The sequence below is a fragment of the Hibiscus syriacus genome, unplaced genomic scaffold (assembly GCF_006381635.1).
Source record: "Hibiscus syriacus cultivar Baekdansim isolate YM2019G1 unplaced genomic scaffold, ASM638163v2 tig00000340_pilon, whole genome shotgun sequence".
NCBI lineage: Eukaryota > Viridiplantae > Streptophyta > Magnoliopsida > Malvales > Malvaceae > Hibiscus > Hibiscus syriacus.
The window spans coordinates 12,068,693-12,090,198 of record NW_024061783.1 but is presented as its reverse complement, the minus strand read 5'-3'; the positions used below and the strand labels follow the sequence as shown (position 1 = coordinate 12,090,198).

Genomic DNA, 21,506 nt, shown 5'->3' with positions numbered 1-21,506 from the left:
AACTAAGAAATGGAAAATTAAACTCAAAAAAAGAAAGGAAATTTTTAACATTCGGTGGTGGTTCTCTGCACCACCATTTTTGTTTAGATTTCTACAACAAATGGTTAAAAATAGAATAATAAAAATAGAACATTAGGTTTTATTTGGTTTTTGAAATGTTTTTATTTTAAATATTATTTTTAATTTTTTTGGAATTTGAAAAATATACTTGATAATTAAAATTAAAAATTTGTTTTTAATAATAAAAAATAACAAAATACATTTGATATATATTTTCTTGTAATGGAAACATAATAAATAAAATAAAATATCTTACTTTTATATGAATTCAAACTAAGGTAGGAGTTTTAGTATTTAAAAACTATTAAAAAAGAATACTTATGTATTTATATGGATGGAATCTATTAGGATAAAAACTATTTATTTTTTTTACTATTCAAATCGATGTTCATAATGTATTTTCACACGAATAAAGTTAAAAATATAACGATTCGAGACGATAAAATAAAAAAATCTTATTTAAATAATCGAGAAGAATAATTTAGAAATAAATACACGATTTCATATTAACGTCTTGGAAACAAGTAGAGGTTTGCAGCTATGCATTTTCATTAAGACAAATTTTCGGTCACTCTTGTGGTGCTTGAGATCATTGGTCGTTTGCCTCCCTAGATACAACAGCTAAATGATCAGCTATAGTTGCACTCCTGCAAATATCACAAACTATTCACTTGTCTTCATCTATCACCGAAAAATTAGAGGAGAATAAAATAATTCCTTTTGAGTTGTGTATTTTTTTAACCTAACAAGTTTACACAGTATTTATAGGGGTTTCACATAGTGAACTATTGAAAATTTTTGACATAATGAAGCATTTAATAAAAGAGAATTAACCATAATAAACAATTTCCAAAATTACTGTATGAATTAAATGAACCTTTTATTATTTATCATTTTAATTTCAAAACAAATTTATCTGAAAATATATACTCTATTTGAGGAAAAATACTTCAAATTTGGGTTTAAATACCCGTAAGCCCACGGAGAGCATGATCGGTTCAAACATTTGATGTAACACCCATATCTCGTATACCTTTCCGTACACGAGATACAGAGGTCACATGACGCTATAAAACTTTTTGTCATTTGAAAACCCGTAAAAATATGTTTCAATTTGATCAACTATAAAATATGATATTTGTAAAAGCAATATACTAAAACTATCACCTAAATACATTACAAATTATTAACTACAGTTTGATTACATGCAGACTATGTTCTCAAAATGAATAAGATTGTCATAATGTTACTGAGGAGTCCACCTTTAATTGATGAAAGTTGTTGCTATTGCTACACTCCTTTACGCAACTAATCTTTGCCTTTACCTACGCATGAAAGAAACACATATTAAGTATTTACTTAGTGAGACATAATATTGCAAGGATATTACAATTATACGACAATATCTCATAAATACTGAATGGATAATTTAATTTCATCATTCATAAGGACCAGTTAAACCCTCACCAGTTAAACCATAATTCTTAATATGTCCATCATACTTATCCTTTTGTATAACTTCCCCCTTTATTTTTTTATTTGCCATGTGTACAACAAATGTGAAATTAGTATACATGTATTTCACCAAGGTACCAATTGATCCTGTATCTGTTATAATCAACATGGCGGCACCTTAAATACTATTAATAAACCATTTTGTAATTTCATTTGGGCACTCTTTCATGCCCATTATGTCTCGTTTACGTTTTCCTTTATATCATCCATTCATAATAGTTATGCATTGTTGCACATTATATATATATCATCCCTTCATATCACTTATGCACCATTCATATTACTATACATTCTAATTCCTTTATTCTTTTACCCAAATGTATTTAGCCTTTCATCTAACTTGCATATTTGACACTTTTCTATCAAACGTACAACTAGTCCATTATTCTTTTACTCAACAATGTTTAATCAATCATCTTTTACTCAACAGTTTTTAACCGTTTATCTAACTGGCATAATTGACACCTTTCTGTCAAATTCACAGTTAGACCATAATCTTGTATTTTAAAACAGTTTATATTATAATAATTATTCATAATACCAACGAACTCTTTCAACTCATTATAAATTCTATAGTTTACATTGTTAGTGTTAATACCGTCATTTATTAACCCTTACTATAATTTAGATAAGTTGCATACCCACTACTAATATTAAAATTCATAAACTTATTATGAATTTCTTAGTTTTTGAAATAATTTGTATCATCCATAAGGATTAAATAAATCTCTATTACTGAAACCAAACTTCTTTCATAATTCTTATCATAAAAATCCTTCGTACGTCCAATATACATCTCTTTTTCATTTTTCTTTAATAATTATTCGTTAATTTTATTTATGGCATCATTTCATGCCTTAATGCATTCTTTCATGCATTTTTAGTTATGGCATCTTTTCATGCCAATAATGCACCCATATGCATTATTCTTTTATGCTGATAATGCACCCATATGCATTTCAGCTATGGGATCCTTTCATGCCAATAATGCACCCAAATGCATTATTCTTTTATGTTGATAATGCACCCATATGCATTTCAGCTATGGCATCCTTTCATGCCAATAATGCACCCATATGCATTATTCTTTTATGCTGATAATGCACCCATATGCATTTCAACTATGTCATCCTTTCATGCAAATAATGCAACCATATGCATTATTCTTTTATGTTGATAATGTACCCATATGCATTTCAGCTATGGCATCATTTCATGCCAATAATGCACCCATATGCATTATTCTTTTATGCTGATAATACACCCATATGCATTTCAGATATGGCATCCTTTCATGTCAATAATGCACCCATATGCATTATTATTTTATTCATTCGTTCTAGAGCAGTTCATACTCTAAAACATATTCATAATATTATTTCCATACATATATAAATAACATAATCAATATTATAAAACATATATAAAATTAAACAATCTAATTTGAATGTTCTTCCTCTTACATACTTACAACAAGATACTCACCTGGTAATCCCCGTTAATAAAGTGTAGAGACTTCTGACAAATCAACATCTTTATTTTCTCCCTTTTCTTACTAGATTCAAGAGCTTAGTTCCGTTCTACACAAGTATCCATTAAGTACACATAACATACCAATGTTAGTATACTCCTTAACCTTTTACTTTAAGAATATTCAAAATATCATTATTTCAATTTCTATAGCAATTTCAACCTAATTGGTCGTTCTAAGCTCAATAGTATCAATACTACTACCTTGGTACCGATACTTCTATACTATGGTACCGATACCCCCTTTCGGTATCGATACCAATTTTAGGTTTGATGTTGCCTAGTATCGATACCCTAACCATGGTATATATACTATCATACTATGGTACCGATACCCCCTTCCGGTATTGATACCAATTTTAGCTTTGATGATGCTTGGTATCAATACCCTTTCCATGGTATCGATACTACCTTGTCGATATCGATACTGATTGAATCAATATCGATACTACTTAGCTAATTCATCCCATTTTAGTTTATAGTATCGATACTGTTCTATCAGTACCGATATCCTTGCCCAAATTTTCCAATTTTTAACCCGATTATTATCCAAATGGGGCCAAATTTCATTATATTTACACCCAACAATGCTATTTAACTCTTCTCTACTTATCCATACTAACTTTCCTTCATTTAGTTACTTAAAACATCTAGTATCCCTCAAGAGCATTTGATTCTAATAATCACACCAAAATCTCTAGCTTGTTTTTGCACTCATCCAATGCTTCTAATCTTTCATTTACCTCTATGACAAGTCAATTCTACTAATAAACCTAAATAAATACTCATATTTTAACATATCATTTTAAAACCCATTTTCTTAATTCTCTATTATTTATTTCATCTCATAATTTTTATCATATATAACCTTTCTTTAAGCTTATATATCACTTATGGTTACAAGAACTACCCATAATCGAAAGGAAAAACTAATTAATTAAAATTTACCTTGGGAGCTATGGAGGAGAGCAAAACCCACGGGAAAGAAGAAAGAAGAAGAAAAATAGCTTCTTTGACTTACTTTCCCTTTTTATTAAATCCCTAGAATGTAAATAGGTTTTAAATTCATTTCACTTAAAAAGACCAAAATGCTCTTCCATTAATCCATCTCTTACACATTGGTCTTACTTAAGTTATTTCTTATACTTTACCTTTTATTCAATTTAGTCCTCCAAAATTTAATTCCTTTCAAATTAGTCACTGACCTACTATTTGGGGTATTACATTTGAGTTACCCACATGTGCACGTATGCACATTTATGAACCAACAATTGGTTCCACATTTTTCTTAACAATGTTTGGATCAATTTCTCATTCAAAACTACAAAAATATCGATTTTTTCCAATAATTCTCCACATGAGATATTTACATAAAAAATTAAAATTAAAAATAAAAATAAAATGAAATTTTAAATACAATTGAAGGGCCAAATGAAATATTTGTCATTAATTTAGTATGCCACATCATCTCATTAATGACAGTTAATGATGTTACGTTCGTTTTGTAACAAAATCTATTTATTGTACATTATGTAATTTTTCAAATTTTAGTGCTTAAGATATCATTTTAGTATAATTTAATGATTTTTTTTTAAATTTCACCTTATAAAATTAGTGATAAATATCTTATTCGAGAATTTTCCATAGTTATATATGTTTCTTAATTATGTGATAAAATAATAAAATATTAAAAAATATATTTCATTTCTTTAACTTTTTATAAATAAAAATACGAGTCAAAACATATTTTTAAATGTATATAGATATTATACATAAATAAAAAAGCTTAAATCTAATTTTTATATTTATTTAATTTGAATTTAATTTTTATTAAATGAAAATCATTATAATAAAATTTTGGTTAAAGCAGACAAATGATCACTAAACTATACTTAAATAATATTTTTATCCATTGAAGTTTTATAAGTTACAAGATCATCATTAAACTTCCTAAACAATTATAAAATAGTCATTAAACTTTGTCAAATTATTATAAAATGATCATTTACAAAATAGTAATTAATTTGATCAAAATGTTACAAAAATAGTCCTTAAATTTATCAAAATGTATCACTATGTATAATATATATGACTATTTTATAATAATTTGATAATTTCAGTAATTATTTTGCAATGTCAGAAACTTCAATTGTCAAAAAAATTATTTCAATATAGTTTAGTGACTATTTGTGTACTTTACCTTAAAAGTTTAAACCTACAGCGCAGCAAAGATGCGTTTTTTGTTCTAGTAGAAAAAATACTAGAGGACTACTTTTTCTGAAAGGTTGGTTTTAGGGTTTTGTTTGTCGGATCATCCACTTGTATGTAGGTAAGGGAGAACAGATCGAAATTTCCAGCTGTTGTACTATCTTTAGTATTTGGGCTTTTAGATGGTGGGTGCGTGAATGAATTTGGGGCGATGCTAGAAAAGTCCCCATTTTAGTTCGAAAGCAAAAGGGAGGAAAAGATGCTGGAAAGAGTGGTTCATCAGGTGCTACTAGGATATCTTGGGCGATATGTCAAGGATTTCTCGAGGGACCAGGTGAAGGTCACTCTTTGGAACATTGAGGTTGAATTGAAGGACATAGACCTCATTCTGGAAGCCTTTGATTATCTGCAATTACCTTTTGCTTTGAAGCAAGGTCGAGTTGGGAGGCTCAGCATTAAGGTTCCTTGGAGTTTGATTGGAGGTGAACCCATTCTTATTGCTTTGGAGAATGTTTTCTTTTCCGTAACCCCCAGGGATGATCATGAGGTATTTGTTTATTCATCTATCTCACTTCATTTCTTTGAATAAAAAAAGGAAAGAAAAACTCTAATATATTTATTATGAATTTTGTGGCAGTGGAGAATGGATGCCATTGAAACAAGAGAACTTGCTGGCAAGAAGGCTAAGCTTGCTGCCGCTGAGCTTGCTAAACTATCACTACGTGTTTGTGGTTAGTCAGTTATTTATTATATCTATATATTTTTGAATTTCTAGAGCAAATTGTGATATTTGGTGATGTTTTAAGCTTATTGATGGTTGTGGATTAATCTATTTTTTTTGAACCCATGCAGATAATAAAGGAGGGTGGTCATTCATTCCCTTTGTTACCACAAAGGTTCCATTTTTTGTAACCCTTTCTTTGTTTCCTCTGATCCTCTCCGTTCAGTATTTATGCATATAAATATATTGTTCAATTTCATTGTATGGTTGTGTGGATTAATTGCTCCCTCTGTTGTTTCAGATTTTGTTTCTGCATGTTGCAAATACATTGTTCTGACTTCTGAATATATTCGATACTCCTGACAATTGGTTTTTCCCTCTAGGTTCTTGAGAATATCCAGGTGTCCATTAGAAATTTCCATGTTTTGTACAGTGACATGCAATCAAATTCAGTAAGCATACCATCTTCTCCTGCCTTATGCTTCTTCTATAGGAACTCTTGTAATGTTTTATATTTCATTTATCATACGTAATCTAATGCTATATCAATTGCTGCTGTTTAGGTTACCCACGTTTCTTTCTATTGTTTGTATGCCTTCTGCGATTATTTTTTTGTCTGTTGGTATTGCTCTTTTTTTTCTTTTGTACACTTTATTGTCCTTTTTTGGTGATACGAACGCTGGAACTTTACCATTGTAGTTTTTCCTTGTGAATCACTTACTTGATCATATAGTGATATAAAAAAATAAGTATGTCTTTATTTTGCATCTGGCTGCAATAACTGGTAATTACTTATGTAACGAGGGAGATAGAATTAGAGATCTTCAATAAACTAAGCTTGTGATGTTTATGTGTACATGTTTAGACTGAACAGAGGCTTAGTAATGTATGGATTCTTTGAGGAATCCTTGTTTTAAATTTTAGATTTATTTGTAATTTCTTTAAAAATTGGCATTACCTTTTTATTAGGTTGTTATATGAACTTTTCTCTTTGTTATATTTTTATGCAACTTATTTCTATTAAAGTTCTAAAACATTTATTCACTTGAATGTTTTTGCAGGAGCAGGTTTTATTTGGTTTAAGATTTTCTAGCTTGACAATGTTAAAGCAAAATTCCGCTGGGTAATTTCTTTGGTCTACTGTAATGCTCTTGATGCTCATTTTAATTTTCACAGTCATGCCTTCTCTTCCACGTAGGCTGTCTTAGTGACTTCAAGAAGTAAGTTATTTGAACTTCCTCAGCTTAACGGTAATGATAGTTGTGGCTTGGTTTGTGTGTGAAATGTACATTATCATGCTTTAATTTTTTTAAGCACAAGTCACCAATAGCAAACTGAATTTGCATTTTGTTTTCTTCTTTTACTTATTCATCAGTTATGCAAAAAACAAAGTTCAAATTCTGATCCTTATTATATTCTTGATATGTAATTTTCTTTACTTTCAAATGCATTTATACTTTCTTGCTTTTTAATGCAGGTTGAAAATGGGTCAGGTGAGCAAAATTGTGGAGATTGAAGGGTTAGAAATTTATTGTGGCGTCTCCAAGGATGTTGGCAAGGATTTGAGCCTGAGCAATGTTAGTGTTTTTGAATCTTGGTTCAATTCACACTTTGTTGGTGATAAGCCTGAACATATAGTAGAGCCATTCAACGTATCACTGTCTCTTTTGGTATGCAAATTTTATCTGAGATTTTATTTCTTTTGCTCAAGATTTATTCCCGTTTGAATTTCGTTGTAGTCTCTATGTAATGTAAGCTTTTGGTTGGTGATTTTTCTGCACCTCTGCATGTGCTGAAAAGAAAAACTATAGTTTTTACTTTGTAGCAAAGCTATGGAGCTGCTTTTAAGACAATCCTAGTTATATATTTCACGAACATTGTTCTTCAGGATATTTGTTGTTCTTTTCTTCTAATAACAATTCATTTTCTATTAGTCTCTTTTATGACAAAAGTCATGTAATATCTTGTGGGTTTTATTAATCTGTAACTCTCTCTCTCCCCTGTGCTTTTTGTTTTACTCACATCCTTATTGTAGGCATTTTTTGAAGCATGTTATTTTTCCCATTTTTCAAGAAGTCTTAATTCAGTTTAAAATATGTTCCTGAATTAGATGACCGTTATATTAATTACAGCAGTCCACAAGATGATGGCACAAAAATGAAAAACGTAGTTTTGTTTGTCTGGATTTTATGTGGGATAGGGAGATAGAGGAATTGCCTTCGATTGTTTTTCAAAGGAAATATGCTAATTTTGAACATTTGTTTTCTGGTTTCTGTTCCAGTGATGGTAAGAGTGGAAGCATTCATGAGAATATAAGTGCAAAAGACAGGTTATGAGTCTAAAGATTATGTGTTTATGTCACTGGTTAAAAGTTCTCATTTTCGGGAGGGTAGCCTTTTTAGAAGGTTAAAATTTTTTATAGCCTTGTTAGGTAGAGGTGCGAATGAATTAGGGCAAGTTCTTAAATGTTGAGAACTTGACATATCTAAATTTTGAGCTCTGCTTGTATTCAACTTAATATTGAGATTTAGAAAGCCTGCCTGAGATAATCTTGATAAAGATTATGAAGTTTTCCCTTCGCTTAACAATGCTTATACCCTAACCTTTTATCTTTTGGAATAAAGTCAGAACCTGCTTAACAAGCTTTGAAAGGTTGCTATTGAAACCAATAACTGTAACAGCAAAAAATGTCATGAAAAATTGGTGCAAGTTTGCATAGTTTAGGCTTGGCTTAACCGTATTTACTTTGTTAGGTAACCTTAATCTTCTGATTCTATGCTAATGCATTCAAATCCAAAACTGGTAATGCACATGAGTTTCTAGAGGATAGCATAAGAAACCAATTCCCGTAACTCAGAAATTTTATGCAAATTGATTGCAAATGCATGTAACAACAACAAAAAAGTCCCTCAACATAAGTCTGTTTCTATGAAGAGAAAACAATGTGTTTCGAGAGGATAGCATATGTAGATGATAGGAGTTTCTATGAAGAGAAAACAATGTGTTTTCTTCTATATTCTCTTGAAAAATCTGTTTAAAACATAGGTCTTTATAAAAGACTAAATTACATAGCGTTCAACTACAATTAAGACTACTCTAGATGTTATCTTTATCTACACTAAAGTTTTAGAATAGCATTATAGTACTAAGAGATAGATACATAGTAAACTTAATCTTCTACTAACCACACACACATCTACAATTTACACATTCCCTCAAGTTGGTGAGTATACATTGTAGAATCTCAGATTGGATGTTATCTTATCTAGGCTATTTCTTGGGTAAGAACATCAACTAGCTGGTCTTTGGTAGGGACAAAAAAAGATATACTTTTCCACGATTGACTTTCTCTGAGATGAAATGTCTATCAATCTCCACATGCTTAGTTCTGTCATGATGGACTGAGTTGTTGACAATACTGATAGTTGACTGGCTATCACTGTAGAGTTCAATGTTTTGACATTGATTATGCCTTAATTCTTTAAGGAGTCTTTTCAACTATATAACCAATTTCTGATTTTTCTTTCATTAAGAAGGTTCATGTAATACCAGAATGATCATTATGAAAGTAATAAACCACCTAGACCCATTTAGGTTCTTTATTCTTGAAGGGCCCAAAATGTCCTCGAGTATTAGGGAAAAAAGTGAGAAGATTTATATGATGGAGAATAAGTGGTTTTAATATGCTTGGCAAGTTTACAAATATCACATGAAAAGAACTTGGGACTTTTATTGATGAATAAATTTGGTTCCAATTTTGCAAGATAATGGAAGTTTGGATGACCTAATATGAAGTGTCATAACAGAATCTCAGTAAAGAATCAGAAACAAACTTAAAACAACTGAAATTAACTTGTCCCTTGGGAGGTAGATGCCCTTCAAAGACGTAGAGTCTACCACACAGCTAGCTTTGCCAATCATCTTACCCAAGTTCATCTCTTGAACTTCACAAATATTTTTAGCAAACTTAGTGGTGCACTATAAATCAATATAGCGTTTGCCGACATAAAGCAAATTGCAAGCAAGTTTGGGAACATAAAACTCATCATTCAACTGAATATTTTGATTAATTTGAACTGAACCACTCCTTTCAATGGCTGATAGTGAGCGACTCTGCAGTCTTGACATGAGCCTCAGCTTCTAGAAGTTTTGAAATAAAGAAATGTCCCTCCTGTCATATGATCAGAACCCCCAAATTCATAATCCATTTTGTACAGCCAATCTGATTAGCAAATGATATTTTTTTTGATAGAAGATTAGGCCTCATTAAAAACCCCCTTTTTCAACCTTCATGTTATAAAAGTAACATGAAGGACAAGGAAAGGAGGAAAAGAGTGCCTAGAATTTATTAGATGAAACAAAGTACAACAAAGGCAGACCCTAAACATCTACAAACACCACTAGAAATTATATAAAACTTAAACACAACAGCTAAACATAGGAAATAAAATTATCTACTCCTCAATACAAGCAGACAGAAACCATTACATCACCCTATCCCATCCTTAGTTAATTTGTCAGCTTCCCAATTTGCAGCCCTCAAAATATGCTTGATAATGATATCCTTCCCTGCCATAAGAAAGACTATCTCCTTCATCAGTACTTGAAACATAGGAGTGCATAAACCCAGATTCTTGATCCACTTTAGGGTATTACTTGAATCAGATTCAAGTTGGGCGTCGAAGGGTAGGCTTATCATTGAAAGTGATTCGAAGACAGCAGTGGAATGGATTAATGATGGCATTTCTTCTCCTGTTTTTCTGGCTAATTTTGTTAAGGACATCGTGTTTTCTATTTCTGCTAGACAGGTTGTTGTTAGATGGATTCCTAGGTGCTGTAATTGTGAGGCAGATAAATTAGCTAAGGAGGGAATTGGTTGACTGTTGTTGCTGTTTTAGCTGCTGCGTTTGTTTAGTGGGGATCTGGCCTAGAAGTCTTTAAGTTTTATGTGTTGTTTGTAGAAGTAGTGGTTGTATCTTATGTTACTGTTTTATTTTAATAAAATTTCTAAGGCTCTCTTCTACTGCCTCTGCTGATTAAGGAGTTTACTTCTAAACTCCCTTAATCAAGTAGGGGATTTTGGTGAAGGCCTTTCATTCCTATCAAAAAAAAAGATTCAAGAATAAACCTCCGATTAGGGACAAAATTTAAATCTTCCAGAAGACATAACCCCCTCTTAATCGCCAATAATTCTGCGAAGATAGGAGGACCACCCCCAACTCTTTCTGAAAACCATTGAAGCAACACACCTTTACTGTCCCGAATCAAACCACCAATGCCTCCCTTATCCCAACCCTTTACCATCTCTCCATCAACATTGAGCTTTAAGAACCCATCCGGAGGAGGAACCCATCAAATTGGTTTAGAGATGCCATTTCCTTGTCTTCCCACCAAATCCGCAAGTTTTAAATCTCCCACAAGAGAGTCTAAAGGAATATTCACATCCTTGAACTTTGCAACAAACCAAGAAGCTATTCTAAAACGGACAATAAAGAACAATCTCACCACATCCAGCTTAACAACTTGTGTAAATCTGCAAGCTGTTGTTTGCTAATAATGCTAAAGCTGTTGACAGTTTGGGAGGGGTTTTGATCAGATCCTGAACTTTGGAATACTCTGTTGTTTGCTAAAACTTGTGTAAATCCTCACGCTGTTGTTTGCTAAAGCTATTGAAAATTTGTTTACAATATAAGTCTATAGAATACTAAATACATAGTATTTAACTACAATTGGGACTACTCTGGATTTTATCTTTATCTGTATAAGACTTAGAATAACACTATACTACTAAGAGATAGATACAAAGTAAATCTAATCTTCTACTAACCACACAAATGTCTACAATTTACTATATAATAACTACAAAGTTTTCATTGAATAAGTACTATTTACATTTAGATTTTTCTGTCATACCTTTTTATTATGCAGGTGAACAGATCTGGAAAACTTAATGATTTGCCTCAGTATTCTATCAGTGCTAAAATGACCTGTTTGGTCAGTATTTCTTCTCACTGATTGTAAGCACTTTATAATTTTGTCAACTACTTTGAATGATATTTGAATTGTAATTTGTGTTCTTAAATTCTTTAAGGTTGTGTCTTTGAATGAGATTCAGTTGCAGCAAATCTTGATCCTTTCAGATTACTTATCTACAAATCAGTTACGGGAGAAGTAAGTTTGATGTTTCTTCACCATCATCTATATCCAATGTTAATTTGAAAGCTTTTTCTTTATTTTCAGTGATTTGCCTACTTAATATGACTTGATGATGCTCCTTTGTAATAAGAACTTCTGTTGTTTTGATAATTATAATTTCAGTGATCTCACTTAGTTTTGACTATGATTTGGTGGTACAACCACGGGAAAGAACTTCTATTGCTTTCATGTTTATAATTACACCCAATTCTACTTGTTCATTTCTAATACTGTAATTTGAATTCATTAATTGCTGATTTTAGACTATTGTAGGAATTAAGTATATCTGCTTGGAGTTAAAGTTGATTCTTAGTTGCTGCCAGTTACATTTCTATTAGCCGATTTCTTGCAGGTTTAGAAGTCTAGGAATCGACGTACATTTTCATGTAATTTGATGAATGTCTATACTATTATTAGAACTCTTAACTAATTTGGTGCAATGGGTCTATGTAACACCAACTTGAGCTTGGTGAATTTACCTAAAACCCAAAATAAAATGAAAATTATAAAGTATTTTTGGTTTTCTTCTATGTATTTTCCATTGAGAAATGGATGCTACTTGTAGCTTTTATGATTTCTTGATGAGTGGTTAGATCAATTAGCTTTTCATTTCGTTTTGAAGGATGTTTCTACCATTAAAATTGTTATTCCATTTTTATAATAAAATAACTTTAATGAATATGATTGTAAGAATGACTTCACAATGCGAAATAAGAAATTTGAGACCAAAGCTATTCAAGGAGAATAGCCAAATAACAATATCAGACAAAATTTCCCTACTTTTTGATCCATATATAAAAAAAGGAGGAAGCCTCGTACTAATAAGCTAAACCCTATACCATTTTTTTGATAGAAATAGGAGGCCTCGTTAAAAACCTCCCTCATAGTTGGCTCTTGTGAAGAGGTAACTAGCGGAAGGAGGAAAAGAGTACCTCAATTTATAGATAAACTATAAATAAGTAAGAGTACATTTACACAATAAACTACCCGAAATAAAACACCAAGTATTACAACAAAAAAACTCTACACATTCAACCAATACCCTCCTTAGCTAACTTTTTTTTTGATAGAAGATTAGGCCTCATTAAAAACCCCCTTTTTCAACCTTCATGTTATAAAAGTAACATGAAGGACAAGGAAAGGAGGAAAAGAGTGCCTAGAATTTATTAGATGAAACAAAGTACAACAAAGGCAGACCCTAAACATCTACAAACACCACCAGAAATTACATAAAACTTAAACACAACAGCTAAACATAGGAAATAAAATTATCTACTCCAATACAAGCAGACAGAAACCATTACATCACCCTATCCCCCTTAGCTAATTTGTCAGCTTCCCAATTTATCTCCTTCACCAGTACTTGAAACATAGGAGTGCATAAACCCGGATTCTTGATCCACTTTAGGGCATTACTTGAATCAGATTCAAGAAACCTCCGATTAGGGACAAACTTAAATCTTCCAGAAGACATAACCCCCTCTTAATCGCCAATAATTCTGCGAATAGGAGGACCACCCCCAACTCTTTCTGAAAACCATTGAAGCAACACACCTTTACTGTCCCGAATCAAACCACCAATGCCTCCCTTATCCCAACCCTTTACCATCGCTCCATCATTTCCACAATGACCACATCACGCCCCTGGAATAAATTTCCATATCAAGAATTCGGAAGTAAATCATCCCACAAATTTAAAAAGTCCATGATATTCTTTGGAATCACAAAGGACAAATTCCAAATATTCATAATCTGGCCCACATACCCCATACTACCTCGCAATGCAAAAATAGATGCGAAACTGATTCCATTTCCCTACCACACAGAGAGCATAAAGGATCATCAATCTCTACCACTCCTCGCTTCAGTAATTCCTCCTTCACCGCCACTCTCTGGTGAGCAACTTGCCATACAAATGTCTCCACCCGTGGAGGAGCAATCCCTGCCCAAATATGTCTCTCCCAGATCTCCATCTTCTGCTGACTACCATCTTGATCAAGGAAAATGTTGATACAAGATTTAGCTGAAAAACAGACCTCACCATTCCCTGACCAAATCCAACAGTCTTCCTCACATGGCGATATTGAAATATTGTTCAACATAGAAATCAATTGCAACAGCTGTTCAACCTCCCAATCCGCCAAATTTCGCCTCATTTGAATGTCCCACACCCAACCAGTGCCATTATTCACCCTAAACTCCATCACCTTACCCGATTTGTTGCTCGAAAGAACATAGAGTCTAGGAAACTGTATTTTCAAAGGTACTTCACCCAACCATACATCGTTCCAGAACTGCACATAGTTCCCCTTCCCTGTCTTCAAACGCATATTCCTCCTAATACAATCCCCAAAACCATCATCGGAAAAGAAATTTTTAACCACACCTCTCCAAATCCATGATGCACGGCCTGGCCACGAATTCCCCATCATTATGCTTTTCGGATCCAAGTCATAAACACCACATACCACCCTCTTCCACCAAGACTCTTTCTCTGATGCAAACTTCCAAACCCACTTCCCCAATAATGCTCTGTTCAAGAGTAATAAATTCGGGACCCCTAGACCCCCAATCTTTTTGGTTTACTAACCGAACTCCAATTTAACCAGTGGATATTTTTTTTATCCGCTGCACCCCCCCACAAAAATGAAGCCATGATAGAATTTAGTTTCTTTAGCACAAAAACTAGAATTTTGAAAATGGAAAGAAAATACACAGGGAGCGAGCACAACACTGACTTAACCAACACCACCCTTCCTGCAAGCGACAGGGAATTAGACTTCCAACCGCTCAACTTAGCATGAAATCTCTCCACTATTGGCTCCCACATGGCAGCCGAATTTCTCTTATAGCCCAAGGGTAAACCTAGATACTCTGATGGGAAACTTCCTACCGAACAACCAATATTATTCACCCAAGTAGCTAACGCCCCATCCTTAACATTGATACCATAAATTTTGCTCTTGACTTGATTAATCTTCAACCCCACCAGTAACTCATATATTAATAACACTCTTCTGACATTCCTCAAATCACGAATAGAGCCTTTACTGAAAATTATAAGGTCATCCGCAAATTGCAAATGCGAAAGCTTAAATGCCCTATCTCCTTTCCCAGACCACGCTAAAAAATCATCTACTGCTTCTGTCAACTGAATGTTGTTTAACTTGATCATTAATTCCAGCCATTGCTCCAATTCCCAATCACTCAAATTTCTTCTTGTTTTAATATTCCAAATCCAACCACTAGATTCATAACAACCAAAATCGACCACCTTACCCAATTTATTTGGAGACAAAGCATATAATCTAGGGAACTGAAGTTTCAAAGGGATATTATCAACCCAAACATCATTCCAGAAGGAAATTGATTTACCGTTACCTACCTGGAACCTAGAATGGGATCTTAACCTCTCACCAATCGAATCATTCCTCAAAAAGCTGTTGACTATCCCTTTCCAAATCCATGAATCTTGGGTAGAGAGCACCGAACTAACTGACATTGACTAGCAATCAACATTGTGTTTGCAACAAATTATCTCCTTCCACAAAGTGTTCTTCTCGTTTGCAAACTTCCAAGTCCATTTCCATAGCAAATCCCGATTTGTCAGATCTAAGTGTAACACACCCAAACCTCCATTTTCAATCGGACGGCACACCGATTGCCAATTCACCCAATGGATACAGTTCTTCTCTGAACTAGCCCCCCACAAGAATCTGGCCATCATCAAATTCAATTTCCGACTTACTTTACACGGCAACTTGAAGACGGATAAGTAAAAAATCAGAAGAGAAGACAACCAATTTCAAGAGCACCAATCTCCCGGCCAAATCTTTTGTTGAACCTCTGTATAACCGGATCCCACAGATTCTCTGAATTCTTCTTAGCTCCTAAAGGTAACCCTAAATAATCTGTCGGAAAAGAACCAACAGATCATCCTATAGATGAAGCCCAATCTTTCAGTACGTCTTCTTCCAAATTGATTCCAAACAAATGACTTTTCGAGAGATTTAAATTGAGCTACGCCATCAAACTGAAGATTCTCAAGACTCTCTTAACGTTTTTGACTTGCCCCAGGGAAGCACGACAGAAAATTATCAAATCGTCTGCAAACTGAAGATGCGATAACTGGCATGAATTATTTGACCCTCCAACCTTGAAACCATAGAAAAGGCCTAAATTAAATGCTTTAGACAACATCAAATGGAGTAATTCCCCAACTAAATTGAACAAAATTGGAGATAGGCTGCAACCTTGTCTCAACCCTTTTGACATTGGAATCTCCTTTGTTGGGGTGCCATTTAGAAGAACATAGATAGACGTAGAGGATAAACAATAAGAGATCCACGAGCACCATCTCTCACCAAATCCAATTTCTTTCATGAACTTTAGAAGTATTGGCCATTCAACCGTATCATAAGCTCTACGGAAATCTGCTTTGAAGACCACACCTTTTAGTCCTTTTTTACTCCAGTAATCTATGCCCTCATTAGCAATCAATGCACAGTCCACCAATTTTCTCCCTGGAATAAAGGCGAACTGTGACGAACTCACAATATCATCAACGCACGAGATAAGTCTCTTCGACAATACTTTAGACAGAATTTTATACATACTTCCAACAAGACTAATGGGCCTATAGTCATCCAAACATTATGGATTTAATTTCTTTGGAATCAATGTAATGAAGGCATGGTTAATACCGTGCTCCCATTTCTTGTTTTGATAAAAATCGCCACAGAATTTCATCACCGACTCCTTCAGATAAGGCCAACACTTCTTAAAAAACCCAAGGTGAGCCCATCCAGACCGGGCGCCTTATTACTATCCGATCCCGAGATCGCTTCCCAAACCTCCTGTTCTGTAAATTGCACCTCGAGACGTTCCCTTTGTTCATGTGATAATCTGGAGAAGCCAAGATTCATATCTTCCATTTCAATCGTTGACATTGTTGAAAGCCTTTGTAAAAAATATGCAACATGTCCCTTTATTTATTCAGGATCCGAAGTTTCTTTACCTTCAATTTTCAAAGAGATGATGGAATTAATTTTTTTCCTGCTTCCAGAAAGGTGGAAGAACCTCGTATTCCTATCCCCATCTTTAATCCATTTAGCTCTTCTTTTCCTCCTTTGTTCCTTCATGTTACCTTCATAACATGGCAGGGCTTGAAGAAGGTTTTTAATGAGGCCTACTTTCTATATAAAAAAAAAGCCATCTTTAACTATACCCGTTAATGAACTATTTATCCACTCTCTTTCCTTCTCTAGAATGTAGAAATTGACCAGATTTTTTGATTCATTCACCGCAACCAACTTCTTACCTTCCCTTGAAGGCTTAATGTTACCAACAAGAGCCTCCTTGTAAGATCTACCATCATTAAACTTGTTGAAGAATTCCTCCTTGTGTACTTTTCCGTGAGATACTCGCATTCTTTTTTCCATTATAACACCAATTTCTCCTCTCGGATGACGTTGAATTAACGTTTTTGGGTACTTAGCTATTCCTACCGAGACCTTTCTTCCATCTAAAATTGTGTTATTCAACTTACTGACCGCATTCAACTGCTCTCCCTGGTTCGCAAAATGCACAAAAGCGAAAGTTGAATCCCTGTACCTAGCTCTGTTATTAATCCGAGGAATAAAAACACTAATAACTTTCCCATGGTGAATACACACTTCCCTTAATTTGCCCCTTGCAGTTATTCTACTGAGATTGTCAAAGAACACTGGCCAGGAAACTCCACTGTGGAATGAACCTCGTATTTGACTTGTGTTAGAGATAGAGGTCATTGTTATCCCTCTTGAGGAATGTCCACCTTACACTCAAAGGCAGAACACAAAGAATAACTCGTTTGTTGCCCCCAGAACCTTTGTATAATGCCACGGAGATAAGGCTGTAGAATGCGACAAAGATTTCTGGGATTCTTCTCTGTAATGTTTTGAACGAAAGGCAGCAGAGAAAAATATTCCTAGGGATTTTGATGTCACAGGAAGTCTTGCTCGGCGTAAAACACTGCGGAACAGTGGTGGAAGTCGATAAGGTTGAAACCTTGAATGATAGATTCCCGATGAATGGCAACTATTCTTCACAGAAAAGAAGTTGGGTTTTGGACGTGGGTTTCCGGCGAACACAATGGTAAGGTGGTGAAGAACACTGACGACCGGAGGCGGGAAAATCGGCAGAGAAAGGCGAGTAGATCTGCGCCGATTGAAGGGGGATCTCTCAAAAATAAGTTGAAATATGAAATCTCAAAGAAAAAACGATATTCCTTGAGAGAAGCGGTGTCGAACGACGGACGACGAACGATGGACAGTAGACAGATGGCGACGGATGGTGGTGGTGAAGTCTGATTAAACGAAACTTGTTCTCTCTCTCTCTCTCTCTCTCTGTATCATTACAAGGGCACTCATATCTACAAGGCCATCAATGAAATTGTAAAGCTCAGAAATATCATAAGTGATGTTTCCTGATGCTGGATTTAGATCTTTAAGATTCCTTTCATATAATCCACATATCCCTGCACATTCCATAAGATTTAAATGTTGAACAAAGGACCTATACCATAATAAACCATAATAAAGGCTAAATTCGAGATATGACGCTAAATAATATTGATTTTTTTATAAGAATAAGGCCCCATTAAAAACCCCTTCATAACCATCAAGCTCTGCAAAACTCAACGGTCATTGAAAAAATAATATTGATTTTAATAACATCTATAATTTAAAACCATGTAATTGAATAGATCCAATTTATTTTTAATACTTCAATCAGTTCCTCAATTGCCTTGCATTATCGCTTCTCACCCTTTTGATCTTTTTCTCCTTTTACAGTTTACTTTTAATGAGATTTTGTGGCATGTGTGTACACTTGTGGAGCTAGCTAATCATTAAGATAACCCTCTAGTGGAAGATTATGTGATGACTTGCTCTCTTATTCATAGCATCTAGAGCTCAAATAATCTGTTATTCTTGTTTTTACTTCTATTATCATATAAAATTTAATCTCGTCATTGACTTAGGTATGGACGTTATCGTCCCTGGTCTTGTCCTTTGTCGAGAAAAGATGATGGTTGGCAAAGATTGTGGTGGCGCTATGCTCAAGACTCTATTTTATCAGATGTCCGTGAGAAATTAAAGAAGACTTCTTGGAGATATTTCGGACAGCGGTTGTAAGTTTGTTTCAATAATCATGCTACCTTTTTCTTGCTCATCCTATATTTGAAAGTAGGAATTAGTTAGATATGGTTCTGACGCTGTCCTCCTTTTCCTTGTGTGATTTAATAGCATAATGGTTATTATTATTTAACATTAAGATTGCACCTGTGGGAACAAGTAGTTTTCCTTTGAAGTTGATGGAACTTCTAATTCTTAGATCAAATATGATTCTGTAGATTCAAGTGGTTGGAAAGCTTTTTCCCTTGTTAAAGTGTTAAATTTTCACATTGCGAATATGAATTGATCGATCTTGTTTTAAGAAAATTTTATTTCTACTGTTTGCTTGATATGGTTCTGCCAAATTTTTGGAAAATTACTCAAATTGCTGCAAAGTTTGGCTGCTGTAACTAAAATGGCCATATGATCTTGATTTCAAAATTGAATTAACCATATTTTGAGTATATAACAGTCAAGCCCTTGTATTGCAATCTCAATCTAGGGAATTTTACATGCTATGCCTGTTCTGTGTTGCCAGCTACCAAATGGATGTTGGGAGCCTGAAGTCCCTAGGAGCTTGATGTCGCTTTTCTAGATTTTTCTTTTCTAATTATCGAAGATTGAAACAATACAAATGAGATTTTGTTTGCCATCCTTTTCTAATTACATATTGATTTCATCGGATTAATATGAGTTGTCGGGTTTTGATTTAAAATGGGTGGATGATGGTGTTGTAGTGTATAAAATGATGTATTGCAGCGAAGTATAATTTAACATTGTAAAGGCTAGTTGGAAATTATACCAAAAGGTTACTGCTTCTAGACCATCTTTTGTTTACTTTGATTTGCCTTTTATTTTGATTTTTAATGATCTAAATTTTATTTAATACATTCATGGTTGATCTGCTTTCCAGATAGCAGTTGCTATTTTAACTGTAGAGAAGAACTATAAGAAGGATTTGATTGTCACGTCTAATCAAGTTCACTTATTGTCAAATCAGAACTGTGGAGTGATTGTAGTTATAATAAATTACGGGGATGCATAATTTTTCCAAAATTATAGACATGGACACCAAATATAATCTAAAATATATATTTTTGTTGTCTTTGGTTGGGAGGAAAAAATTTGGCATTTGTTTCTTTTTTTTGCTCTGACATGTTAAATGAATAAGAGAATCTTTGTGATCACAGGAGTAATCGTCGGATGTATGTTAATTTATACAAGACTAAGTTAGAGTTTCTTCGACAAGACCAGGTAAACCTTTTCTCTATCATATAGGCTTGTGTCTGCACAAATAACTTCTGTTTAGTTTTTCTTGTTGAGAATGATAGTTGATATTGGTTTTGGGAAACGGTTTTTGGGACTAGTAATTAGTTATATTAGTATTTCTTGGCTTTTCCGTTTTTCTTCCAATAATGTTCTTCGTGCCATATTAGGTTGAACATGTAGTTTATGTATATATGTTATGCTTCATTTGTTGTTATAGTAGTCCAGTGGTCCTTGCAGTTGGCCAAAATGTTCAGAATAGTCAAAATAGTCCTTACTAGCATTACTTTCTGGATCGAGGGGAGGGAAAGAAAGCTAGGGAAGAGGGAAACCCCTCCCTCATTTGGCTTTGTTTTCAATGAAAGGAATGAGAGGGGTATTGGCTATTGAGCACCTCTCAGTTTCCCTTCCCCTGAAATCCATTTTCTCAATATGGAAAATTGGGAGAAAGAGGGCGGGAGGAACTGATAGTGTTTGAAAAATATCTTCCCTGCATTATCTTCTTTCGTTTACAAATAAAGCCATTTGACATGTCCAAATTTCTCTTTTTGGCCATTATGTTTGAATAACCTTGTACTACATCTGCTGCTCGTTTTGGTTTTCGTGTAACTCTGATAAACTCTTCACACTAATACGACGTCCGCAAAGCATTTCTTTTCAGCAATAGCTTTTATGTTTTGACCTTTAAACTAAAATCTCTTTGTTTAATTCTTGGCTAGGATTCAGTGTAAAGTGCCGTTTATTTTTTTCTCATCTTTCAAGAATTTTGGAAATGCTTTTTCTTATTAGCCGAGTATTTTAGTTGTTTCCGATAATAGGCATGCTTTTTTTCTTTAAAAAAAAATCGGTACTTGAGG

At 33.7% G+C, this 21,506-nt stretch overlaps 1 protein-coding gene across 1 annotated transcript in view; it reads left to right on the top strand.

The window, feature by feature from the left end:
• Positions 1–5,377: 5,377 nt before the first annotated feature.
• Positions 5,378–21,506, top strand: part of LOC120204420 — an 83,917-nt gene continuing 67,788 nt past the window's right edge. The window contains 10 exon segments of the mRNA XM_039204517.1: positions 5,378–5,860; positions 5,951–6,044; positions 6,166–6,209; positions 6,418–6,486; positions 7,096–7,157; positions 7,512–7,704; positions 11,963–12,028; positions 12,126–12,205; positions 19,251–19,400; positions 20,574–20,637. Coding sequence (XP_039060448.1) covers positions 5,573–5,860; positions 5,951–6,044; positions 6,166–6,209; positions 6,418–6,486; positions 7,096–7,157; positions 7,512–7,704; positions 11,963–12,028; positions 12,126–12,205; positions 19,251–19,400; positions 20,574–20,637 — 1,110 coding nt within the window. The 5' untranslated portion in view covers positions 5,378–5,572.